This window comes from Oncorhynchus mykiss, chromosome 4, assembly GCF_013265735.2.
Source record: "Oncorhynchus mykiss isolate Arlee chromosome 4, USDA_OmykA_1.1, whole genome shotgun sequence".
Taxonomy (NCBI): Eukaryota; Metazoa; Chordata; class Actinopteri; order Salmoniformes; family Salmonidae; genus Oncorhynchus; species Oncorhynchus mykiss.
In genome coordinates this window covers 27,486,768-27,513,806 of record NC_048568.1, presented here as the reverse complement: position 1 = coordinate 27,513,806, position 27,039 = coordinate 27,486,768, and the positions used below count along the sequence as shown (strand labels likewise).

Sequence of the window (27,039 nt, the reverse complement as noted above, 5' to 3'; positions counted from 1 at the left end):
TACAACACTTACCACAGAAAACCACTAGATAACCAACCTACTCTAATGAGATACAACACTTACCACAGAAAACAACTAGATAACCAACCTACTCTAATGATATACAACACTTACCACAGAAAACCACTAGATAACCAACCTACTCTAATGAAATACAACACCTACCACAGAAAACCACTAGATAACCAACCTACTCTAATGAGATACAACACTTACCACAGAAAACCACTAGACAACCAACCTACTCTAATGAGATACAACACTTACCACAGAAAAACACTAGATAACCAACTTACTCTAATGAGATACAACACTTACCACAGAAAACCACTAGATTTATCAACCTACTCTAATGAGATACAACACCTACCACAGAAAACCACTAGATAACCAACCTACTCTAATGAGATACAACACTTACCACAGAAAACCACTAGATAACCAACCTACTCTAATGAGATACAACACTTACCACAGAAAACCTGGAAGGGATATAAGTAGGAAAACTACATCCTTCTGTTTTGAGACTCATATATACAGCACTTCATATTCGATCATAAATAAGAAGCAAAACGTCAATCAAACCTTTAGGAAATGTTTATGTTGTGCCTTGATCTATCTGGTAATGTGTAACATATACTGTACCTCAGAGGTAGCTGGTGGGAGGAGCTATAGGATGATGGGCTCACTGTAATTGTTGGAATGGTATTAATGGAAAGGAGTCAAACATGTGGTTTCTATTTGTTTGATGTGTTTGATACCGTTCCATTTATGCCCTTCCAGCCATTACAATGAGCCCGTCCTCCTATAGCTCCTCCCACCAGACTCCAATGCTGTACCTACACTAAAAAGGTGCTAGAACCTAAAAGGGTTATTCGGCTGTCCCCATAGGAGAACCTTTTGAGAACCCTTTTTTCTAAGAGTACACTGACTGAACTCTGACACTTCCGCCGGCCCAGACATGACATACTTCTTTGGTTTACGTGGTGATATGTCGATGGCGGGTCCAGGTGCTGGCATGTCCATGGGGAACATGTCTACCCACATCTCAATCCGCCCCTATGGGGTTAAACAGAGGTCATACCAGGTTATAACAGCTCATAACAGCTTCATTATCCAATATTATTAATTATTTTACCCTCATAAGGCACTATATTATCAATTAACTCAAAAGTGATCTAAATGAATTCAACTCTTAGTTCCAGATGAACACTTATAATAACATTATACTAATAATAAGTAGGAGTGTGTGTGTGTGACCTGCTCAATGCCAGGGTGGTCAGGGTTGAGTAGGGGTCTTGTCTCCACGTGTTCTGGGATGAGTTTACAGCCCACCCTGGGGATCTCCTCCCAGTGCTTCAGCACCGTCAGGGCCAGGTGCTCGTCTGTCTGCTTCTTCAGACCTGTACACACGCACATGCGCGCACACACAGACGCACAGTAAATGTCAGGTCTCTAAATGTAGGCAAAGCTTAATAAATATATTTTCAACAGCACAAATGTATCATACTTTAGGTCAAAAACATACCATTCTCATCCTCGATCTCTGTGGCACCCATGAAGACGCGGTTGGCGACCTTGACCCTGCCCCCGGGACCGTAGTGGGGGCCGTCCAGCTTGCCCTCCTTACACAGCTTTGCCAGGATCTGACTTGGCTTCATCGGGTCACGCCACACGTTGTAACCATGTCTACCAGGAACAAACAACAACACTAGACTGTTGTCGATATTTACTTTATTTTCTAGTTTCTTAACATTTTTTGGGGAAACAGACAGCCTGAGGTATAAACTTAACAGACAGACAGACAGACAGACAGACAGACAGACAGACAGACAGACAGACAGACAGACAGACAGACAGACAGACAGACAGAGGAACCAACTAACAGACAGACAGACAGACAGACAGACAGACAGACAGACAGACAGGCAGTAAAACAATGACATGGACAGACAGGAACTCACACAGAGTAGCTGTTAGCGATGCCACAGGTAGCTCTGTGTTTACTGTAGAAGCGGTTCTCCAGGTCAATCTTGGTCTCCCCGATGAGGTCATCAGTGCCCACCAGATCCCAGTCATACACTGACACGGTCAACATGGACTCCATGGGGAACGTAGCCTCCATGTCAAATGCCCTGAGAGAGGAGGTGGAGGGAGTAGAGGGAGGGAAGGAGGGGAAGGAAGGGAGGGAGGAATAGGAGTGGGAGGGAATAGACAAGAAAGGGAGAGATGGAGAGAGTACGGATGACATTTGAAATAAGAAGTGGTTAGCTTTTTATAGAATGCGCTGCCGCTGCATCTATGCCAGTTACAAGAGTACAGTGATGCTTCAATACACTTGACTGCAATGTTTTATATGAGTTGACTTGTTGAATCAGCACCAATGTGCAACGAATGTATCCATCCACACTCACTTGCCAAAGACAGGGTTGAGCTGTTTGGAGATATAGTTCTCTTTATCCTTCAGCTCTGACTTGCCCAGTTTGATGACAACATAGGGGTCCGCTTTCCCATTCACATCAGCAGGGTGGAGGTCTGTGGCCTGGAATACAGTGTTGGTTGGTGGTATGGTTTAGGTTTTTACTTACAATCTATTGAACCTTTATTTTACCAAGTGAGTTGAATGAGAATACATGATTAGGTCGCTGAAGTTAAGAGCAACAACCTGGGAAAGCTTTGGTTTATGGTTAGAGGTTAGAGGTTAGGGGTGTCACTCACCCTGACCACGAAGACGCGCACGAGCACGTTGATAGGGTCATTGTGTGGAATGCTCTGGAACATGCCCATGTTTGGGTCAAAGCCCACCTCCCGGGTGATCTCCTCAGACAGAGGCAACTTGTACATGCACATGGAGCCCTTGAATCTGCCCACGATCCTGTCGTCATCCAGGGCTGCTTCATCGTCGTCCCCTGCCTTCCCTCTGTACAGGTTGAAGGTGTGGAGCCAGTCCTCAAAGTTATCATACTCTGCCTCCAGCTCCTTGTTGTACACCTGGACAATACACACACACACACACACACACACACACACACACACACACACACACACACACACACACACACACACACACACACACACACACACACACACACACACACACACACACACACACACACACACCTTGTTGTTCAGAGTGTGTCTGATACCATTCCACGTGTGTGTGTGTGTGTGTGTGTGTGTGTGTGTGTGTGTGTGTGTGTGTGTGTGTGTGTCCAGTGGAATCTCTAGTCCTACTGACCAGCAGCTCGTCCACTTTGGGTTTGCTGGAGTGTTTCTCTGTCTCCTCTCCTGCATGGTGGCTCTTCTTCTTCTCCTTGTTCCTGCTCTTGTCTCGGCTCTTCTCCTTCCCCTTGGAGCCTTTTACAGGGAGGTCATCAGGTTTGATATCTGATTGTGGGGTGAGTGGAAGGAGTGGATGAGGGGGAGTGGAGGGGGGCAGGGGGGTGAATAGGGAATTGATAGAGGAGGAGGAGGAGGAGGGGAGTGAGGTGGGGAGGGAGGGGTGAAGAGGGACGAATGGATGGACACGACACAACATCCCAGATGTCAATCAACATGAAAGTTGACATTTGACCCATCTGGCCATCCATTGCCAGGACTACTGAAATCCATTACATCATGAGTGATTAAAATGTAAAATACAAGTAACTACCAAAATAATGGAAACACTTGAGTAAATACATACAAAGTACAAAGTATATTGAAAGGAATTAAGCAATTAACATCCAATCATGCTTAAGGTCATGTATAAAAATGCTGGGCAGGCCATTATTTTTGCTTCCATGGCTATGCCCCCAGAGGATGACATTGCCCCGATCAACAGAATGGCACTGAATGGTTAGCGTGAAAACATATGCCATGGCCGTCTGAGTCACCAGATCTGAACCCAATTGAACACTTCTGGGATATTCTGGAGTGGCGCCTTAGACAGCGTTTCCCACCACCATCAACAAAAGACCAATTATGGAATTTCTCTTGGAAGAATGGTGTCACATCCCTCCAATAGAGTTTCAGACAGAATCTATGCCAAGGTGCATTGAAGCTGTTCTGGTGGATTGTGGTGCCCAACACCCTATTAAGACACATTATTTTGGTGCTTCCTTTATTTTGGCAGTTACCTGTATTTGTAATCACCTGTATTTGTAAAGAGCCACATTATCCTTTTTTTTCTAATTCTGGGAGAATATCTTAATAGGAATTTGGTAAACAAGATTTAAACATTTATATTTTTTCAAAGTTTTAGACTTTCATTTAAAATTGAGTTTGTGGTAATAGTAGATGTATAGATGTATTAGATGTATCCACATCATTTATGGTTAAATCAGGGGATTAAGGGACAAAGGGATTGATTTGCTTTATAAGCATATAAGCAAATGTTGCGTTCCTTAATGGTTCAGTTTATCAGCCAACTTTCATGGTAGTGCACGGCAGGGTTGGTCATGCTGGTGTGAGGGGTCAATGGGTATGATATGAGGTCATGTATTCATTCCAATTTAGGTGGTGATGGATGAGGGGTAATTGGGTCGGAGGTGCTAGGGATGAATGATGACAGTGAGGAGGATGTGCAATGCATACAATGCCTTCACATGCTATACTCTACTCTGGTGCCCTCTCCACCAGTCCGCAAGCAGGCAGAGATAGACACTCTGATCCTGTAGCTCATTCATCTCAAAAAGCACACATCAAACCCATACACTACTCCCATTATCATCCACCATTCAGAGCTGGCCCAGAATCCTGTCATTCTGAGAGACATGTTAGCCAACAGATGCTCTGTTTTGACGCTCAGCACCAGCAGTGTTTACCTGCTCCCTCTGCTGCTATCTCCTGGTCCTCCCTCTCCTCTGCCTCGGCCAGAGCTGCCTCGTGAGCCCTGAGGATCTGGGAAAAACAACTACACATCAGGATTATCCCCACAAGACACACATGGAACTGACTTTATTCTAGAACACTCCAGTTGTCTTATTGGAACTACTCAAACACTCTATTTCCAGAATACAACCATATTCCTACGAGACGGAATATAAAGCAATAGAATATAATAGAATTGAACAGAATAGAATGGAATTGAACAGAATAGAATTGAACAGAATAGAATAGAATTGAACAGAAAAGAATAGAATTGAACAGAATAGAATAGAACAGAATCGATTTCTCACCTCCATCAGTGTCTCTATGGAAGCGAAATATTTGGACCACCAGTCCAGCATGCTCTCGTCTGTCTCATCGTCCTCCTCCACCTCTCCCTTCTTCTTCTTCTTCTTCTTCTTCTTTTCTTCTTTCTCCTCGTTCTGCGGGTACAAGAGAGATCGTCTGATCAAACTACATGCTAACTGGCATAGTAGATAAATGTTACAGGTGTGCATTGATGTTTGTCCACATTGTGAAGCTCTTTCAAAAGTTGGGGAACAGTTCCATACCAGGACTTACCACATCAACTTTAACAACTGCATCAGACGTCTACAGGGGGAGGGTCACACAAAACAACACCAAATTACACACAAAATATATACATCTAAACAAAACATGAATAGATTTTACACCACACACAGGACCAGAGGTAAAGCCATCAACCTCAAATGCAGTCCTTGAGGGCATCTCTACTTCTGTCCTTTTCATTCCAAAAATATGAAATCAAAAGTGATAAACATCAGAGACGCGTGTAAAAGCTTACAGCGTCTAACTTGACCACCGTGTCCATCTTCCTGACTGAGGGGTCGGCATCCATGTTGACTGTGACATCACCTGTGGGGCGAGAGAAGGTGCGAGGTGGGGTGCGGGAGTAAGGGGAGCAGGGGCGAGAATGGGACCCCCCGTTGGTCAGGACCATGTAGCCATTCATCAGTCTAGCTGAAAGGGGTCAGGGGAGTGACCGAGGAGGAACAGGACACAACAAAGAAATGGAACGAGAGAGACAGAGAGAGGAGAGAGAAAGAGAGAGAAAGATAGAGAAAACGAGAGCGAGAGAGAGAGAGAGAGAGAAAGAGAGAGAAAGCGAGAGAGAGAGAGAGATAGTGAGAGAGAGAGAAAGTGAGAGAGAGATAGAGAGAGGCAGAAAGGAGAGGCAGAGAGAGAGAAAGAGAGAGAGCGGAAGAGAGAAAGAGAGAGAAAGAGAAGAGAGAGAGAGAGAGAGAGAGGAGAGAGAGAGAGAGGAGAGAGAAAGAGAGAGAAAAAGAGAGAAAGATAGAGAAAACGAGAGCGAGAGAGATAGTGAGAGAGAGGAGAGAGAGAGAGAGAGGAGAGAGAAAGAGAGAGAAAGAGAGAGAAAGATAGAGAAAACGAGAGCGAGAGAGATAGTGAGAGAGAGGCAGAAAGGAGAGGCAGAGAGAAAGAAAGAGAGAGATCGAAAGAGAGAGGAAGAGAGAGAAAGAGAAGAGAGAGAGAGAGAGAGAGAGAGAGAGAGAGGCGAAAAAAAGATGAGAGAGGAGAGAGACAGAGAGACAGAGAGAGAGAGAGAGAGAGAGAGAAAGATAAGAGAGAGAGAGAGAGAAAGACAAGAGAGCGAGAGAGAGAGCGAGAGAGAGAGAGAAGAGAGCGAGAGAGAGAGAAAAAGATAAGAGAGAGAGAGAGAGGGAAAGATAAGAGAGCGAGAGCGAGAGAGAGAGAGAGAAGAGAGCGCGAGAGAGAAAGAGAGAGGGAGAAAAAGATGAGAGAGAGAGAGGAGAGAGCGAAAGAGAGAGAAAGAGAGAGAAAGATAGAGATAGTGGTGAGAGAGGAGAGAGAGAGAGAGGGAGGAGAGAGAAAGAGAGAGAAAGAGAGAGAAAGATAGAGAAAACGAGAGCGAGAGAGATAGTGAGAGAGAGGCAGAAAGGAGAGGCAGAGAGAAAGAAAGAGAGAGATCGAAAGAGAGAGGAAGAGAGAGAAAGAGAAGAGAGAGAGAGAGAGAGAGAGAGAGAGAGAGGCGAAAAAAAGATGAGAGAGAGAGAGAGGAGAGAGACAGAGAGAGAGACAGAGAGAGAGAGAGAGAGAGAAAGATAAGAGAGAGAGAGAGAGAGAAAGACAAGAGAGCGAGAGAGAGAGCGAGAGAGAGAGAGAAGAGAGCGAGAGAGAGAGAAAAAGATAAGAGAGAGAGAGAGAGGGAAAGATAAGAGAGCGAGAGAGAGAGCGAGAGAGAGAGAGAAGAGAGCGAGAGAGAGAAAGAGAGAGGGAGAAAAAGATGAGAGAGAGAGAGGAGAGAGCGAAAGAGAGAGAAAGAGAGAGAAAGATAGAGAAAACGAGAGCGAGAGAGAGAGAGAGAGAGAGAGAGAGAGAGAGAAAAAAAGATAAGAGAGCGAGAGAGAAAGCGAGAGAGAGAGAGAGAAGAGAGCGAGAGAGAGAAAAAGATGAGAGAGAGAGAGAGAAAGATAAGAGAGCGAGAGAGAGAGCGAGAGAGAGAAGAGAGCGAGAGAGAGAGAGAGAGAGAGAGAGAGAGAGAAGAGAGCGAGAGAGAGAAAGATAGAGAGAGAGAGATGGAGATAGAGAAAGCGAGAGCGAGAGAGATAGAGCGAGAGATAGAGAGTGCGAGAGAGAGAGAGGGAGAGAGAGTGAGAGTGAGAGTGAGAGAGAGAAAGATAGAGAAAGTGAGAGAGAGAGATAGTGAGAGTGAGAGAGAGGCAGAAAGGAGAGGCAGAGAGAGAGAAAGAGAGAGAGCGAAAGAGAGAGAAAGAGAGAGAAAGAGAAGAGAGAGAGAGAGAGAGAGAGAGAGAGAGAGAGAGAGAGAGAGAGAATACAGATTGGCACAGAGAGTGGGAGAGAAGGAGAGCAGGAGTGGGAAAAAGCCAGGAAGCATCAAGGTGAGTAAAGCAATAGGAAATTCATATTCATACGCAGGTCTGAGTCAGTCTGAGAGGAAATCACAAACTGTTGAAAATATTGGAAGATTAGATTCTGAGACTATACAGTATATCAACTAATGTATATACTCAAATAGTATAAATACATGGTTTGGATTCCCCAGATCAATACAAAAATGTAATCTCTTGTAATAGAAATAAAAAGTAGTGTGAGTAGGCCTACCTGCGCTGGCCCAGTTGTTGTGTGTCTTGTCTGGGGGGCTGTAGATGAACCGTCGCAGGCTGGTGACGGCATGGGAACCCACCAGGGTGTAGCGGCCAAACGCTCTGCAGTCCACCACCCGGACGTTCAGAGGAGGGTGAAGTAGCTCATTCTCTGGCAGGTCCTGATGGGGTCAGGGGGCAAAGGTCAGGGTTCACATAGAGAGTTAGGAAGTTGCCCTGGCCTATATGCAAAACGGATCTAAGGTCAGTTTTAAACCAGCTTGAATCCATTCAATAAACAATTATGGACATGCACCTGTGGAACGGTCATTAAGACACTAACAGCTTACAGATCGTAGGCCATTAAGAAAGATGCCCAGGGTCCCTGCTCATCTGCCTTAGTCATGCTGCAAGGAGGCATGAGGACTGCAGATGTGGCCAGGGCAATAAATTGCAATGTCCGTACTGTGAGACGCCTAAGACAGCGCTACAGGGAGACAGGACGGACAGCTGATCGTCCTCGCAGTGGCAGGCCACGTGTAACAACACCTGCACAGGATCGGTACATCTGAACAACACACTTGCGGGACAGGTGCAGGATGGCAACAACAACTGCCCGAGTTACACCAGGAACGCACAATCCTTCCATCAGTGCCCGGACTGTTTGCAATAGGTTGAGAGAGGCTGGACTGAGGGCTTGAAGGCCTGTTGTAAGGTCCTCACCAGACATCACCGGCAACAACGTTGCCTATGGGCACAAACCCACCGTCGCTAGATCAGACAGGACTGGCAAAAAGTGCTCTTCTCTGACGAGTCACGGTTTTGTCTCACCAGAGGTGATGGTCGGATTCGCGTTTATCATCGAAGGAATGAGCGTTACACCGAGGCCTGTACACTGAAGCGTGATTGATTTGGAGGTGGAGGGTCTGTCATGGTCTGGGGTGGTGTGTCACAGCATCATCGGACTGAGCTTGTTGTCATTGCAGGCAATCTCAACACTGTGCGTTACAGGGAAGACATCCTCCTCCCTCATGTGGTACCCTTCCTGCAGGCTCATCCTGACATGACCCTCCAGCATGACAATGCCACCAGCCATACTGCTCGTTCTGTGCGTGATTTCCTGCAAGACAGGAATGTCAGTGTTCTGTCATGGCCAGCGAAGAGCCCGGATCTCAATCCCATTGATTGAGACATTGGGACCATTTGGATCGGACGGTGAGGGCTAGGGCCATTCTCACCAGAAATGTCTGGGAACTTGCAGGTGCCTTGGTGGAAGAGTGAGGTAACATCTCATTGCAAGAACAGGCAAATCTGGTGCAGTCCATTTGGAGGAGATGCACTGCAGTACTTAATGTAGCTGGTGGCCACACCAGATACTGACTGTTACTTTTGATTTTGACCCCCCCCCCCCTTTGTTCAGGGACACATTATTCAATTTCTCTTATGTCTCAGTTGTTGAATCTTGTTATGTTCATACAAATATTTGCACGTTAAGTTTGCTGAAAATAAACGCAGTTGACAGTGAGAGGACATTTAATTTTTGCTGACTTTATGTACAGTATCTGCTGTCTTTCACTGTCTGAAAGACCATCGAGATTTGACCAGGTTCTACTCACCACCTCAAACCACTTGACGAGGGTGCTGAAGTTGGGGTTCTTCTTGTAGTTCTGAATGAGAGCAGACTGGACTCCTCTCCCTGCACACTCTATGTCCACCCTGGGTCTGTCCACCAGGGCCAAATTCACCCTCCTCAGGTCCCTCAGGCCCCAGAACAGAACCTGGACCACAACATATCAGACTGGATCAGACCATTTGATCTCTGCCTTGATCTCCCCTTACCTCCACCACCTGGACCTGTGTCCTCCACCTTCCAGTTTCTATCTTTGGGGTACTTTCTCTCTTTCCTCTAGCTTGTAGTTTTATACCCTCTCTGAGTGCTGTTCCCTAGTCATGGAGTGTTGTCTCACCTCTATGCGGTAGCGGCTGAGGATAGGTCGGATGCCCATGGGTACAGGGAGGATGGGTCCACGTTCTGAGTCTGTCGGACCATCGATGGGAGGAAGCTCTGCCCTCCCCCCTTGTCCAATCTACTCCAGGAAAAGAAGGGAGAGGAGGCAACAACCAATGTATACAACATACCGAGGAGATAGAATTAAATGAAATTACAAACATCAGCTTCAGTATTCAGCAATAAAAGGACCTGAGATGTTTTGTTCTCCTAGATTTTAGTTTGGCTTTGTTCTGGACTATTTTTGCAGAGGTACAGAAGTTAGAGAGAGTAGTTACAGAGCAAGACACTGAATAGAGATGGATGGGGCAGAGAGGGAGAGAAGCACCTTTATAGACGGTGTCTATAGACCTTTATAGACACTCAGCAGAAGAAGGCTTAGACTGACCAGAGAGACCATAGAATTAGACCATAAAATTAGACTGACCAGAGAGACCATAGAGAGACTGACCAGAGAGACCATAGAGTTAGACTGATGACAGAGACCATAGAGTTAGACTGACCAGAGAGACCATAGAGTTAGACTGACCATACAGACCATAGAGTTAGACTGACCAGAGAGACCATAGAGTTAGACTGACCAGAGAGACCATAGAGTTAGACTGACCAGAGAGACCATAGAGTTAGACTGATGACAGAGACCATAGAGTTAGACTGATGACAGAGACCATAGAGTTAGACTGACCAGAGAGTGATCAGAGACAGAATAACCAAATGTAACAGTTTTGCTTCTGTCCCTCTCCATGCCCCTACCTGGGCTCGAACCAGGGATCCTCTACACACATCAGCAACTGCCTCCCACGAAGCATTGTTACCTATCACTCCACAAAAGCCACGTCCCTTGAAGTAGTTGTTTCCCTTGTTCTGCAAGGTCTCAGAGCGAGTGACATCACCAATTGAAACGCTATTAGTGCGCACCCCGCTAACTACCTAACCATTTCACAGAGATGGACTGACCAGAGATATCATAGAGTTGGACTGACCAGAGATAGCATAGAGTTAGACTGACCAGAGATAGCATAGAGTTGGACTGACCAGAGAGACCATAGATTTAGACTGACCAGAGATAGCATAGCTTTAGACAGACCAGAGAGTGATCATAGAGGGAGGGACAGAAGAGTGAAAAGAGCACCTTAATCTGAGGAACAGCAAAGTCATGGACAGCAATCAGAGCCCTCCTGATCTCCTCATCGTCATAGGGAATCTGCAGGGTGGGGATAGGGTACAGGAGTATGTAAGGTGGAGGGCAGGAGGTAGGGGGGGATAGGGCAGGGGTCCAGTGAGAAGGAGGGAGAGTCAAGGGACCACAGGGTGATAAAGAGAGGATGGAAAAAGGAGAGGAGAAGCATGGCGGAAGAAGGAGAGGAGAGGCATGGAGGAGGAATAAGAGGAGAGGCATGGAGGAGGAATAAGAGGAGGAGCATGGAGGAATAAGGGGAGGAGAGGCATGGAAGAAGAAGGAGAGGAGGGGCATGGAAGAATAAGAGGAGGAGAGGCATAGAAGAAGAAGAAGAAGAAGAAGAAGAAGAGGTGAGGCATGGAGGAAGAAGAAGAGGTGAGGCATGGAGGAAGGAGAGGAGAGGCATGGATGTAGAAGAGGGGGAGAGGCATGGAAGAAGAAGAAGAGGATAGGCATGGAGGAATAAGGGGAGGAGAAGCATGGAGAAAGAAGAGGAGGAGAGGCATGGAGGAAGAAGAAGAGGAAGAGTGCATGGAAGAAGAAGAGGAGAGGCATGGAGGAAGAAGAAGAGGAGAGGCATGGAGGAAGAAGGAGAGAAGAGGCATGGAGGAAGTAGAAGAGGAGAGGCATGGAGGAGGAAGAAGAGGAGAGGCATGGAGGAATAAGGGGAGGAGAAGCATGGAGGAAGAAGAGGAGTAGAGTTATGGAGGAAGAAGAAGAGGAGAGGAATGGAGGAGGAAGGAGGAGAGGCATGGAGGAAGAAGAAGAGGAGAGGCATGGAGGAAGAAGGAGAAGAGGCATGGAGAAAGAAGAATTGGAGAGGCATGAAGGAAGAAGAAGAGGAGAGGCATGGAGGAAGAAGGAGAGAAGAGGCATGGAGGAAGAAGAGGAAGAGAGGCATGGAGGAAGAAGAAGAGGAGAGGCATGGAGGAAGAAGAAAAGGAGAGGCATGGGGGAAGAAGAAGAGGAGAGGCATGGGGGAAGAAGAAGAGGAGAGGCATGAGGGAAGAAGAAGAGGAGAGGCATGGTGGAAGAAGGGGAGGAGAGGCATGGGGGAAAAGGAAGAGGAGAGGCATGGAGGATGAAGGGGAGGAGAGTCATGGAGGAAGATGAGGAGGAGAAGCATGGAGGAAGAAGGAGAGGAAAGGCCTGGAAAAAGATGGAGTGGAAAGGCATGGAGGAAGAAAGAGAGGAGAGGCATGGAGGAAGAAGGAGAGGCTTGGAGGAAGAAGAGGAGGAGAGGCATGGAGGAAGAGGGAGAGGAGAGGCATGGAGGAAGAAGGAGAGGAGAGGCATGGAGGAAGAAGAGGAGTAGTCATGGAGGAAGAAGGAGAGGAGAGGCATGGAGGAAGAAGAGGAGGAGTCATGGGGGAAGAAGAAGAGGAGAGGCATTGACGATGAAGAAAATTGTGGACGGACAATTAGGATGAAATGGAAATTAATAACAGACAGATGAAGAGAAGGAAAGGCAGAGAGAGAGGGAAAGAGAGACCCTTCTTTTCTAGATTTGCTGAGGAATCAGCTCGTCACCGTGTTTGTGCACAGCTGCAGTTGCATAGTCCATGCATTTGGTAAATCTGTTGTCATTCTCCATGTGATCCATTTGTCTAATAACTTCTTGTGCGTCGGTGTGTATTTTTAAACTCTTTCCATGCATGTCAATGGCATGCTCTTAGTGTGTTCCTTTCATGTTATTTAGTTCCTAGTGTGTGTGTGTGTGTGTGTGTGTGTGTGTGTGTGTGTGTGTGTGTGTGTGTGCGTGCGAGCATGCGTGCTTATTTCCTGGTGTGCGTGTTCCTGGTGTGTATATGTGCATACGTGTATGTTTCTGATGTGTATGTGTGTACTTGCAGTGTGCACACGTGTCTATGTGTGCGAGTGTGTGTGATCAGCTGACCTGCAGCAGCTCAAAGGCAGCCAGTAGGTCACCGGCGGTAGAGTTACCACGGTAGATCTGGTAGTACTCTAGCTGTGGGGGGAACCTCGGAGGGCCGTAGTGCTCGTCACACATCTTAGTGATGGGCTTAGCAAACGTCCGACCAATGAACTCTGCCTTGCCCTGGACGCCACAGAGACAACCGTAGAAAGATTAGAAACCAGTTTAGGGGGTGTACTTCTTGTCATGGCCACTTGGGGCCAGTGTAAGCACAGACAGAATACTGAAAATGGTGTATAAAGTGGGGACTATTCAGAGAACATGCTAGCTACCATAAGGCTAACAGAATTTGAAAGGTCCTACCAGGGGTCATATCTCTATTGGTTCCATCAGTTTATGAGAAGCATGCATGACTGGTAGAGTTAACACTTCAACCAAACAACTGCAACCAATCAACTACTGTTTCAGCTATCAAACACTACTGGAGGAATGCAAGAGGACCATGCTTATGGCTACGTCATGGACAGATGGCAAACCTAGTTTGGGAATGCCCTGTAAAATTGCCTGTCCTGCCTCTTGCATGACTTGGCTAACTAGCTACGTTGCTACGCAAACAGAAGCCCAAAGCAATAGAGGCCCTACTTCTGGCTTTCACACTCTACTTAGCCCCAACAGCATCATCCACAATATGAGCAGGAACAAGAGGAACATGGTAAATTAAGACAGTAACAGATACACAGTAAGAACATATGGACAAACACAAAGTGTTTGGATCACAGACAGGGACGGACTGGGACCAGAAATCAGCCCTGGCATTTCTATCACACCGGCCCATTTTCCCTTGAGGCCCCCACACCAGCCCATGTTTTCCTTGATGCCCCCATTATCAGCAAAATAATAATCATTTGGTGAAAAGAAACCTGAGATAGACATGGACCAGCCCATCTGGCATTTGCCAAAAATGGCCAGTCCAGTCTCACAGTACTTTGTATCCTAGTATCCTTTGAATCCCAAAAAAACAATAGTTTCACTAAGGATCTCACTCTCACTCTCACACTCTCACTCTCACTCTCACACTCTCACACTCTCACACTCTCACACTCTCACTCTCACACTCTCACACTCTCACTCTCTCACTCTCTCATTCTCACTCTCACTCTGACTCTCTCTCTCACGCTCCCACTCTCTCACTCTCCTGATCTCTCTCACTCTCACCCACACTCTCTCACTCTCACACTCTCACTCTCTCACTCAGGTCGTACCACAGTGTCCTGGTCGTAGACCTCTACCACAATGATAGGCGGGTCGTCTCGTAGCTCGCCGGCCTCTCCGAACAGCTCAACATCCTCAAACACCAACAGCTGATCCCACGTAGGGCACAGAGTCTCACTCAGGACCTAAAACACACGGACACACATTAACAGACACACACGCACACACGTATGCAGGCACACACACACACACATTAACAAACACACACACACACGCAACGCTTACTAGGCCCATGTAAAGCAGAGACTGACTCAGAACACACATACGCATATGCACAAAAACACACACACTGACACACACACACACACACACACCCTCTATCTTACCTCAGTGACCTGGCTATGTGTGGAGAAGAATACCCTGGCAAAGGGGTCTGACAAGCCACTGCTGTCTGCAGCAAACAGACTCCTGGCCTGGTACATGTGAGCCCTCAGCTGGAATACCTGCTTCACTGCAGATCAGAGAGAGAACACAGAGATGAGACAACACTCAGATACACAGGAGAGCAGAGAGGACACAGAGATGAGACAACACTCAGATACACAGGAGAGCAGAGAGGACACAGAGATGAGACAACACTCAGATACACAGGAGAGCAGAGAGAGAACACAGAGATGAGACAACACTCAGATACACAGCAGAGCAGAGAGAGAACACAGAGATGAGACAACACTCAGATACACAGGAGAGCAGAGAGAGAACACAGAGATGAGACAACACTCAGATACACAGGAGAGCAGAGAGAGGACACAGAGATGAGACAACACTCAGATACACAGGAGAGCAGAGAGAGGACATAAGATTAGACAACACTCAGATACACAGCAGAGCAGAGAGAGGACACAGAGATGAGACAACACTGGCTATCTTATAAAGCAGCTGCTCACTCACCATAGCAACAGTATATACAGGTTACAGACTGTAGACAGACTTAATGTTGTAGACCAGACTGATAGGGGGTACAGACTGTAGACAGACTTACTGTTATAGACCAGACTTACTGTTATAAACCAGACTGACAGGGGGTACGACTGAAGACAGAATTACTGTTGTAAACCAGACTTACTGTTATAAACCAGACTGACAGGGGGTACGACTGAAGACAGAATTACTGTTGTAAACCAGACTTACTGTTATAAACCAGACTGACAGGGGGTACGACTGAAGACAGAATTACTGTTGTAAACCAGACTTACTGTTATAAACCAGACTGACAGGGGGTACAGACTGTAGAGAGAATTACTGTTGTAAACCAGACGTACTGTTGTAAACCAGACTGACGGGGGGTACAGACTGTAGACAGGGGCTTGTCCTGGGAGCCTTGTTCTCTTCAAAGCCGTTGGGCAGGCCAGACAGGAAGTCCTTCCTCTGTTTGTTGAGGCCCAGCCACAGGTATATCTCCATCTTAGCCTGCACTGTCCAACCCGCTGGGCCAAAGCCCTTCTTACCAGGCAGCTGGTGGACACAAACGTTACAGTAACGTTCTAGATGTATAGAACTTTATTCAGCCTTAGAAAGATTGTAATCTTAGGATCTAAAGACACAAGGCCACAGACCTACAACAGCAACACTAAGGTAAATGGACATTCAATAGTTTGTTAGGGTTATAAAACAAAACAATGAGGGTAGGAAGAAGTGGAGGTCAGAGAGAGTCGAGAAGGTTCAAGTCACGTACCCTGAGGAAGACAGCTTTGACCTTGCCACAGTCCTTGCCTGTCTCCTCGTCTACGATGGAGTAGAGGATGTCTTTGGAGGGGATGCGGGCGTAGGCAACACGCTTGTTGTTACTCATCATCCATACAAACACGTCTGGGATACTGTGCTGGGGCTGGAGGGCACAGAGGATATAGCTTCAACGTTTTATTGACACCCAGATAGCAGTCAATACAGGCTGAAATTCACGTGCATAACATAAAGGATATTGATAAACACAAGAATGCACACCCCTGTAACGGTGAATTACATGTCATGAGTGTACAGTTTATTGTTGCACAGTGGTACTCTTTACTGCACATAGTGATTGGTTATGATTATGCTAGCGTTTTATAATAGAGAGCTAAGATCCACTGTGGGGAGGTTGCCTGTGCTGTCTCTATAAGGCCTGAATTGCTCTGTCAATGCAACTAGAATGTGTTATAAACAAAGTTGAGTGTAACAGAATCTGTACCTCGTCGGCAAGGAAACGGAGCCTGTGCAGGAAGTTTTGAACCATCTTCAGTTTGTCTCTAACCGTGTTCCTCTTCACCTGGGAGCGAATCAGCTTGGCCTGCTGCCCCATGCTCTCCTACAGAGAAGGATATGACATCGTAAACATTCCCACGCTCTGCTACACGAGGATAGATTCATAACCATAACAACTCTCTCCATCACTCTCTCAGAGCAGCCCTGTACCATTTCTCTCATGCAGGACTTGAGTCTCTCTTTGTCCAGTTTGGTTCTGCCTGCCTGGTTCTGGTCCTTGTTGGCCAAAGTGACGAAACGACTGAAAGTAAAGGCACAGAGACACTTACAGACTGTGTCTCTGGCTATGGCAGTCCAGACACTGTATCAACAGAAGTGATTATATCTGTGGTATCAGTAATGTTAGCTCACTTGCAGCCAGTGCTGAGTTCCTCCAGCACCCCTCGGAGTCTGCGCTCTGGATAGGCCTTCTCTGTCTTAATGACCTCCTGCACGTCATTCAGACCCTCCTCCTGTAGGACACAACCCGCAAACACAAACAAGTGTATCAGATCCAGAAATGCTTTGCATTTATTGGGGTTAATCGAATTATTATCCAGGTTAGGGAGGGTTTGGCCGGTAGGGATATCCTTGTCTCATCGCGCACCAGCGACTCCTGTGGCGGGCCGGGCGCAGTGTACGCTAACCAAGGTTGCCAGGTGCACGGTGTTTCCTCCAACACATTGGTACGGCTGGCTTCCGGGTTGGATGTGTGCTGTGTTAAGAAGCAGTGAGGCTTGGTTGGGTTGTGTATCGGAGGACGCATGACTTTCAACCTTCGTCTCTCCCAAGCCCGTACGGGAGTTGTAGCGATGAGACAAGATAGCAGCTACTAACAATTGGGTACCACGAAATTGGGGGAAAAAATTGAATTAAATAAAAAAAAATTGAATTATTATCTTGCTGGTGCACATTCAACATGAATAGTTACTGACCATTTTGTCAGCGATCTTGTCCATGATGTTTGAGTTGTAGAGTCGTCTCCTCTGGTCCTGCCACCAGCTCTTGATGTAGATACATGGCTTCTTCTCAAAGTAGGGCAGGTGGAAGTAGTTCCTGAGGTTGGCACAAAAAAAGGTCCCTCAGAGAATAAGACCAATGGTTGCAGATTTCTTTCATATTTCAATGTTTTCAATATGCTTTTCACCATGCTATTCTTTTATCGCCATTATTTTATGTTAGAGTACTTTGTGACACATATAGGCTACATTGTGATCTATGAATATGGAAGAGCTAGACCCAGTGGTTCCCAGACTTGTTTTGTTGTTACACGCCATAAGCAAAACAATATTTCTAGCCAGAACCCCGGCTTTAGATGTGACCCAGGAGGAACTTGACCCACCACCCCTGATCCTGACCCTTGAACCCCTGTCCTCTGACCTGTCTGTGATGACAGGCTTCATGGGAGGGGTGGAGGACACAGACACCAGGTCCCCATCATCATCCGCCTCGTCCTCACTGGAGTTCTGCTGGATCAGCTCTGACTCTTCCTCATCACTCTCTCCTCCTCCCTCTTTCTTCTTCTTCTTAGCTGCGGTGGGCTTGCTCACTCCGTCTATTTGGTTGCCGTAGTTACCTGGGGGAAGGAAATGTGAAAAGTAGCAACAATAGTAGAATTGTATCGTTGTGTTTTTGTTTGCAATACGTACATGCCAAACACACAAATCATTGAGTACCTTTTGTGTCCAATACTAATGATAATTGAGTCTGTTAAGTTATTACTGTATACCCCCCAAGTATATTACTTACCTATTGTGACCTCGAAACTGATTGGCTTATCGCCGATCTTCCTGTCAATCATGGTGGCCTCCAGGAAGGAACCAAATAGGAAGAATTCCTCTATTTTCCCTGTGGCACTCTGAACGACAGAATAAAGAAGACAAGATTAACAACAGAATACAAATAAGAGGTAGAACCAAACCCGCTTTAATTACAATTTCTCAAACACACAGAATGCAGAATAAACAAATACAGTCCCATTCACCAACATACAGGTTTTTGTTTTTAATCATAAACAATTATCCTAAACAAAAAATATAAACTCAACAAAAGCCAAAATAACAGATCCCAGAAATGTTCCATACTTACAAAAAGCTTATTAGTTTATATTCCTGCTAGTGAACATTTCTCCTTTGCCAAGTAAATCTATCCACCTGACAGGTGGGGCAAATCAAGAAGCTGATTAAACAGAATTATCATTACACAGGTGCACCTTGTGCTGGGGGGGGGGGGGGGCGATAAAAGGCAACAAAACACAACACAATGCAACAGATGTCCCACGTTTTGATGGAGCGTGCAATTGGCATGCTGACTGCAGGAATGTCCACCAGAGCTTTTGCCAGATAATTAAATGTTAATTTCTACCAATGCTTTTTTAGAGAATTTGGCAGTATGTCCAACCGGCCTCACAACTGCAGACCACGTGTAACCATACCAGCCCAGGGCCACCACATCCGGCTTCTTCACCTGCAGGATCTTCTGAGACCAGCCACTTGGACAGCTGATGAAACTGTGGGTTTGCACAACCAAAGAATTTCTACACAAACTGTCAGAAACCAGCTTAGGGAAGCTCATTTGAGTGCTCGTTGCCCTCACCAGGGTCTTAACCTAACTGCAGTTCGGCGTCGTAACCGACTTCAGTGGGCAAATGTTCAAATTCGAAGGCCACTGGCACGCTGGAGAAGTGGCTCTTCACGGTTGAATCCCAGATGGCAGACAGCATGTATTGCGTTTTGTGTGCGAGCGGTTTGCTGAAATCTACGTTGTGAACAGAGTGCCCCCGTGGTGGTGGTGTGGTTATGGTATGGGCAGGCATAAGCTATGGACAACACCAGATACTGACTGGTTTTCTGATCCACGCCTTTAAGGTATTTGTGACCAATAGATGCATATCTGTATTCCCACTCATATAAAATCAATAGATTAGGGCCAAATTTATTTCCTTCAATTGTCTGATTTCCTTATATGAACTGTAACTCAGTCAAATCTTTGTAATTGTTGCATTTATATTTTGGTTCAGTGTATCTTTTCAAGTCAGTGTTGATTAAGATGATGATTAAGATGTTGAGCAGGTTAGGGTTGGCCTCTTTAAAGTCTCTCTATCTCTCCGTCTCTCCGTCTCTCCGTCTCTTCGTCTCTTCGTCTCTGTCTCGCTATACCTGCCCCTGCCACATAGTCAAACTGATACCAATAACTTACTGCACACAGGGGAGATATTAGGGAGGCATTAGCTAAACAAAGAGACAGCAAGGGGATAGTTGGCTACTTAGCCAGGGGTAACAAAGCTGATGCTATTGATTTCCCTAACAGCCAGTTAATATCTTTAAGGTCTTTATAATGTCAATATAACATAATATAACTGTGAGGGTTGACGCTGGAGGCGAGAAGCAGGTACAGGGAGAACATTTAATAAAGAATGGACATGAAACAGGACAGGAACAGCGTCTGCACAGGGGATAAATAAGACATCAATGCTGACACAGGGAACAAACTGAGGGGCAGACAGATATAGAGGGGGTAATCAACAAAGTCATGGAGTCCAGGTGAGTCCAATACTGTGCAGCTGCGAGTAAAGAAGGTGACACGTGCGGGAGCAGGAGCAGACGACAATTTAACATCAGAATGGAAATATCTAACCTATGACTATTTATGGGGATGTCAGGAGGTCATAGGCAGGGTCAAAGGGCAAAGCTGAACACATGTAGGGGGTAGGCGAGTTGTTTCTTTGTTTGCTGAAATCCATATTTTGTAATAAAACGTTAAACAAATACAACCACCGACTGTTTCCTTGTATCGACTGATGTAGTCGGAGGTACACTCCACCCACAGTGGAGTTAAAAAACCCAGCTAGCGTAGGAGTTATGTTGGATTAGGGGACAATCAATAGTTTGGCAGTTTGCTTTCTTCCAATGTCCTATTGCCTCAAAGGGGGTGGGAAGGACCATGAAATTGCTTCTTCCAATTACTGATAAAGAACTGTTAAGGCTCCATGGATTAATGAGGAATTGAAAAACTATGGTTGAAAGAGATGGGGGGAAAAAGTCTGGCTGCACATCTGACTGGCTGGCTTACTGCAAATTGAGAATTTATGTGAGTAAACTCAACAAAAAAAGAAGAAGAAACTATTATGAAGACAAGATCAATGATATAAAGAATGATGGAAGAAAACCTTGAATGAAATTATGGGCAGAAAGACTAATCCAACTCCATCTTTCATCGAATCACATGGATTATTCATCATAAAACCATTTGATGTTGCCAATTAATGCAATGATTACTTCATTGGCAAAGTGGGCAAATTTAGGAAGGAAATGCCAACAACGAACAGTGAGCCATCGTATTCATGCATAAAAAAATGTATAACGAAAGAAAAGCATTGTAATAAGTTTTAATTTTACAAACTTAGTGTGAGAGAAATTATTGTTGTCAATCAATAATGACAAACCTCCTGCCATAGACACCTTAGAAGGAAAGCTACTGAGGATGGTAGCTGACTCTATGGCCACTCCTATCTGTCATATCTTTAATCTGAGCCTAGAGGAAGGTGTTTGTCCTCGGGCCTGGGGGGAAGCCAAAGTCATTCCGCTACTGTCACGAATCCCGCCGAAGATGGTGCCTCTTCCTGTTCGGGCGGCGCTCGGCGGTCGTCGTCGCCGGCCTACTAGCTGCCACCGATCTCCTTTTCTGTCTCAGTTAGTTTAGTCTGATTAGTTTCACCTGTTTCTTGTTTGGGTTTTATTTTGGGCGATTTAAACCCGGTAGGCCGGCCAGCTTTTGTGCGGGCTTGTTTTTCTGTTCATGGTGTGTGGATTATTGTGGATTCCGTTTTTCCGGACAGTTTCGTCCTGTTTGTTGGACTGGGTATTTACTCTGGTCTTGGAATAAAGATCCACGTTTTGAACTACCCTGTTCTCTGCGCCTGACTCCACCACCCACTACTCCTAGAAGCCATTACAGCTACCCAAGTGTCCTTTACTGGTTCTTTACTGGTTCTAACAACAACATTGTTTTTGACCAAATACAATGCTATTTCTCTGTAAACAAATTGACAAAATAGTATTAGCATGCTTATAGAGAAGGGCACTCAACTCAACTGACACAAATGACTGATGATTGGTTGAAAGCAATTGATAATACAAAGATTGTGGGAGCTATACTGTTAGATTTCAATGCAGCCTTTGATACGCTTTTCAACCTCTGCCATATCGTGGATTTAGAGCTACAGTTGAAGTCAGAAGTTTACATACAATTAGGTTGGAGTCATTAAAATTAGTTTTCAACCACTCCACAAACTATAGTTGGTTAGGACATCTACATTGTGCATGACACTAGTAATTTTTCCAACAATTGTTTACAGACAGATTATTTCACTTATAATTCACTGTATCACAATTCCAGGCTAATTGACATAATTTGAGCCAATTGTAGGTGTACCTGTGGATGTATTTCAAGGCCTACCTTCAAACTCAGTGCCTCGTTGCTTGACATCATGGGAAAATCTAAAGAAATCAGCCAAGACCTCAGAAAAAAAAATCTGACCTCCGCAAGTCTGGTTCATCCTTGGGAGCAATTTCCAAACGCCTGAAGGTACCACGTTCATCTGTACAAACAATAGTACGCAAGTATAAACACCATGGGACCACGCAGCTGTCATACCGCTCAGGAAGGAGACGCGTTCTGTCTCCTAGAGATGAATGTACTTTGGTGCGAAAAGTGCAAGTCAACCCCGAACAACAGCAAAGGACCTTGTGAAGATGCTGGAGGAAACAGGTACAAAAGTGTCTATATCCACAGTAAAACGAGTCCTATATTAACAAAACCTGAAAGGCCGCTCAGCAAGGAAGAAGCCACTGCTCCAAAACCTCCATAATAAAACCAGACTACGGTTTGCAACTGCACGTGGGGACAAAGATCGTACTTTTCGGAGAAATGTCCTCTGGTCTGATGAAACAAAATAGAACTGTTTGGCCATAATGACCATTGTTATGTTTGGAGGAAAAAAGGGGAGGCTTGCAAGCCGAAGAACATCATCCCAACCGTGAAGCACGGGGGTGGTGGCATCATGTCGTGGGGGTGCTTTGCAGCAGGAGAGACTGGTGCACTTCACAAAATAGATGGCATCATGAGGCAGGAACATTATGTGGATATATTGAAGCAACATCTCAAGACATCAGTCAGGAAGTTAAAGCTTGGTCGCAAACGGGTCTTCCAAATGGACAATGACCCCAAGCATATTTCCAAAGTTGTGGTAAAATGGCTTAAGGATAACAAAGTCAAGGTATTGAAGTGGCCATCCTTGACCTCAATCCTCGACCTCAACCCTATAGAACATTTGTGGGCAGAATGGAAAAGGTTGGTGCGAGCAAGGAGGCCTACAAACCTGACTCAGGCCGAAATTCACCCAACTTATTGTGGGAAGCTTGTGGAAGGCTACCCGAAATGTTTGACCCAAGTTATTAAACAATTTAAAGGCAATGCTACCAAATACTAATTGATTGCATGTAAACTTCTGACCCACTGGGAATGTGATTAAATAAATACAAGCTGAAATAAATCATTCTCTCTACTATTTTTCTGACATTTCACATTCTTAAAATAAAATGGGGATCCTAACTGACCTAAGACAGGGAATTTTTACTGGGATCAAATGTCAGGAATTCTGAAAAACTGAGGTGTATGTAAACTTCCGACTTCAACTGTGTCTATCTAATAGAACTCAGAGGGTTTTATTTAATGGAAGCTTCTCTAATGTCAAACATGTAGGGTGTGTTGTACCACAGGGCAGCTCTCTAGGCCCGTAACTCTTTTCTATTTTAACCAATGACCTGACACTGACATTTAACAAAGCCTGTGTTTCCGTGTATGCTGAGGATTCAACCATAGGGTTAGTGATTCATTTGACCTATATTTCTGCTTTTTTGTGACTCCTATCTTTGGCTGGAAAAATGGCTGTGTTTTTTCAATTTGGCGGTGATCTAACATGTCTAATTACAGATCTAATATGTTGTGCTTTAGCTGTAAAGCATTTTTGAAATCGGACATGATGGATAGATTAACAAGATGTTTATCTTTCATTTGCTGTATTGAACTTGTTAATGTGTGAAAGTTACATATTTCAAAAAAATATTTTTGAATTTCGCTCGCTGCCTTTTCAGCGGAATGTTGTCGAGGTGTTCCGCTAGCGGAACCCCTGCGCTAGAAATGTTAAGAACAAATTCTTATTTACAATGACCGCCTACCCCAGCCAAATCCTAACCCAGATGACGCTGTGCCAATTGTGAGCCACCCTATGGGACTCCCAATCACAACCAGGCTGTAGTGACACCTCTTGCACCTCTAGCACAAGATGGCGACCGAAGAACATGGCTGACGTTTTACATTCTCCCAACCAATTGTGCCATTTGTTAGTTTTTTTGCGTTATTTTTTAACTTATTTTGTACATAATGTTGATGCTACCATCTCTTATGACCGGAAATAACTTCTGGACATCGGAACAGTGATTACTCACCGCAGACTGGAATAAACTTTTTCCTTTAACGAGTCCAACAAGGAGGATATACTGCTTTCACTGGAACAGGCCCAGATCCCCGTAATTTGCTTGAAGAAATGACCGCAGATCGAGCTGCCTTCTGACAATCCGCAGGCAAGCAAGTAAACTCCCACTGCCATTCATTCTTCTTGCTAACGCGCAATCATTGGAAAATAAAATTGATGACCTACGATTAAGATTATCCTACCAACGGGACATTAAAAAAATGTAATATCTTATGTTTCACCGAGACGTGGCTGAACGACAATACCAATAATATAGACCTGGCGGGATTTTCCATGCACCGGCTGAACAGAGAAGCTACGTCTGGTAAGACGAGGGCTGGGAGTGTGTGTCTATCTGTCAATAAATGACTTTTATGCTCGCTTCGAGGCAAGCACCACTGAAGCATGCACAAGAACACCAGCTGTTCTGGATGACTGTGTGATAATGCTCTCGGTAGCCGATGTGAACGAAACTTTTAAACAGGTCAACATTCACAAAGCCGCTGGGCCAGATGGATTACCAGGACGTGTACTCAAAGCATGCGCGGACCAACAGTCAAGTGTCTTCACTGATATTTTCAACCTCTCCCTGACCGAGTCTGTAATACCTACATGTTTCAAGCAAACCACCATAGTCCCTGTGCCCAATTAAGCGAAGGTAACCTGCCTAAATGATTACCGCCCTGTAGCACTCACGTTGGTAGCCATGAAGTGCTTTGAAAGGCTGGTCATGGCTCAAATCAACAGCATCCTCCCGGACACTGGGGTAACCCACGCTTATTATTGAGCAGCTGGACCTGCCTGTGATCTGAGAGGTAGGGGGCACGGGTGGATACAAGATCTCGGACAGAGGTAGGCTTGGACAATCTAATCTCAATAAGTGATGAAATTATAAAGAACAAAGAAAAATGAATCAGAGAGTTTGGATCAACCCTGCTCCTTAGCAGATTTTTGGGTTGAATAATCCTTGTGAGAATCAAGGACAGTGGATATTGCATACCATATTAAAATTGGCAGTATATATGGGCAAGAGCACAACTTAAGTTTACAAATATTCTAACTTTGTTTCACGCCGCATTTAAACAATCGCTAAAGTGTGTAGATTTAAGGGGTTCCGTGTTGATACAATATGTAAGGTAGTGTATTTGTTACTGGCGTAAAAAGACGAAGAAACTCGTATGCTAAACATCACCACATTAGTAAACTATGTGGTAAGGCATTAAATGGTAAAGTACAAATCGGCGAAACAAGAGATAACATATTTGAGCGTTTCAATGGCAGGTTAAATGATGAGTAGAGGGATTGGGCCTTGAGATTGTAATATGATTAGCTGTGGTTGAAAGCGAGCAGGCAGTGGGACATTTGAAGTAGAGGTCTGAGAAACATTCTTTACAGTTTCTGATTATTGTTGCTGGGTTTTATAGTTAGGTAACACCAGTGAATTTGAGCAGGAAGTTAATGTATTCTAACATTATAATCTTATGTTGATAAGACAGCACACATTTTTTTAAAGTTTCTACATGTTAAACAACAGGTTTATATTTTTACTAAATTAATGCAACAGGTTGCAATGTTCAGATTACCGGTAAGGTGTTATGGTTTTACAGTGATACACTGAAGTACTTAACTTCTTGGTGACATGGAGGCAGTATTGAGTAGCTTGGATGAATAGCGTGCCCAGAGTAAACTGCCTGCTACTCTGTCCCAGATGATAATATATGCATATTATTAGTAGTATTGGATAGAAAACACTCTGAAGTTTCTAAAACTGTTAAATGATGTCTGTGAGTATAACAGAACTCATATGGCAGGCGAAAACCTGAGGCAAATCCAACCAGGAAGTGGGAAATCTGAGGTTTGTAGTTTCATTTAAGTGATTGCCTATTCAATATGCTGTGTCTATGGGGCCAGATTGCACTTCCCAAGACTTCCAGCAGATGTCAACAGTCTTTAGAAAGTTGTTTGAGGCTTCTATTGTGGAAGGGTGTCGAATAAGAGCTGTTTCAACAAGTGGACTAAGCTGAGGCCAATCAGTTGTTTACTGCGTGGTCACGAGGGCGCCTTCTGTTTCCTCTGTAATGAATACGCTATTGTCCGGTTGGAATATTATTGAAGATTTATTATAAAAAGACCCTAAGGATTGATTGTATACATCGTTTGACATGTTTCTACAAACTGTAATGGAACTCGTTTGACCTTTCATCTGGATTTTGCGCTCGCGCATTGTGCCTTTAGAATAGTGAACTAAATGCGCGGAAAAAACGGAGGTATTTGGACATAAATATGGACGTAATCGAACAAAACAAACATTTCTTGTGGAAGTGGAAGTCCTGGGAGTGCATTCCGACGAAGATCAGCAAAGGTAAGTGAAGATTTATAATGCTATTTATGATTTTTGTTGACTCCACAATTTGACGGGTAACTGTATGGCTTGCTTTTGTGGCTGAACGCTGTTCTCAGATTATTGAATATTGTGCTTTTGCCTTAAAGCTTTTTTGAAATCTGACAAAGCGGTTGCATTAAGAACCATTTTATCTTTAATTCTATGTAAAACGTGTATCTTTCATCAAAGTTTATGATGAGTATTTCTGTTATTTGATGTGGCTCTCTGCAATATCTCCGGATTTTTTGGAAGAATTTCTGAACATGGCGCCAATGTAAACTGAGGTTTTTGGATATAAATATGAACTTGATCGAACAAGTCCTGGGAGTCTCATCTGATGAAGATCGTCAAAGGTTAGTGATTAAGTTTATCTTTTTTTGATTTTTGTGACACCTCACTTTGGTTGGAAAATGGCTGAATGCTTTCTGTGATTAGTTGCTGACCTAACATGTTCTGCTTTCGCCGAAAAGCCTTTTTGAAGTCGGACACTGTGGTTGAATTAACGAGAAGTGTATCGTTAAAATGGTGTAAAATACTTGTATGGTTAAGGAATTTTAATTATGAGATTTCTGTTGTTTTGAATTTGGCGC

General features: G+C 44.9%; 1 protein-coding gene across 14 annotated transcripts in view; it reads right to left on the bottom strand.

Moving 5' to 3' along the window:
* The window catches only part of LOC110522432 (otoferlin), a 122,292-nt gene that overhangs the window by 10,582 nt on the left and 84,671 nt on the right, over positions 1–27,039 (bottom strand). For 6 of the 14 annotated variants that reach the window (XM_036976029.1, XM_036976028.1, XM_036976036.1 and 3 more), the window contains exons 16-41: positions 18,282–18,390; positions 17,913–18,108; positions 17,468–17,588; positions 16,905–17,005; positions 16,704–16,794; positions 16,480–16,596; positions 15,988–16,140; positions 15,575–15,767; positions 14,639–14,763; positions 14,303–14,437; positions 13,062–13,223; positions 11,117–11,188; positions 9,944–10,063; positions 9,593–9,754; positions 7,996–8,158; positions 5,675–5,850; positions 5,431–5,460; positions 5,160–5,291; positions 4,806–4,881; positions 3,239–3,387; positions 2,719–2,991; positions 2,415–2,542; positions 1,965–2,135; positions 1,529–1,689; positions 1,261–1,403; positions 971–1,059 (exon numbers count right to left, since the gene is read on the bottom strand). In XM_036976029.1, coding sequence (XP_036831924.1) covers positions 971–1,059; positions 1,261–1,403; positions 1,529–1,689; positions 1,965–2,135; positions 2,415–2,542; positions 2,719–2,991; positions 3,239–3,387; positions 4,806–4,881; positions 5,160–5,291; positions 5,431–5,460; positions 5,675–5,850; positions 7,996–8,158; positions 9,593–9,754; positions 9,944–10,063; positions 11,117–11,188; positions 13,062–13,223; positions 14,303–14,437; positions 14,639–14,763; positions 15,575–15,767; positions 15,988–16,140; positions 16,480–16,596; positions 16,704–16,794; positions 16,905–17,005; positions 17,468–17,588; positions 17,913–18,108; positions 18,282–18,390 — 3,548 coding nt within the window. The remainder of the gene's footprint in view (positions 1–970; positions 1,060–1,260; positions 1,404–1,528; positions 1,690–1,964; positions 2,136–2,414; positions 2,543–2,718; positions 2,992–3,238; positions 3,388–4,805; positions 4,882–5,159; positions 5,292–5,430; positions 5,461–5,674; positions 5,851–7,995; positions 8,159–9,592; positions 9,755–9,943; positions 10,064–11,116; positions 11,189–13,061; positions 13,224–14,302; positions 14,438–14,638; positions 14,764–15,574; positions 15,768–15,987; positions 16,141–16,479; positions 16,597–16,703; positions 16,795–16,904; positions 17,006–17,467; positions 17,589–17,912; positions 18,109–18,281; positions 18,391–27,039) is intronic. The other 8 variants (XM_036976038.1, XM_036976041.1, XM_036976039.1 and 5 more) reach the window with 5 other exon arrangements.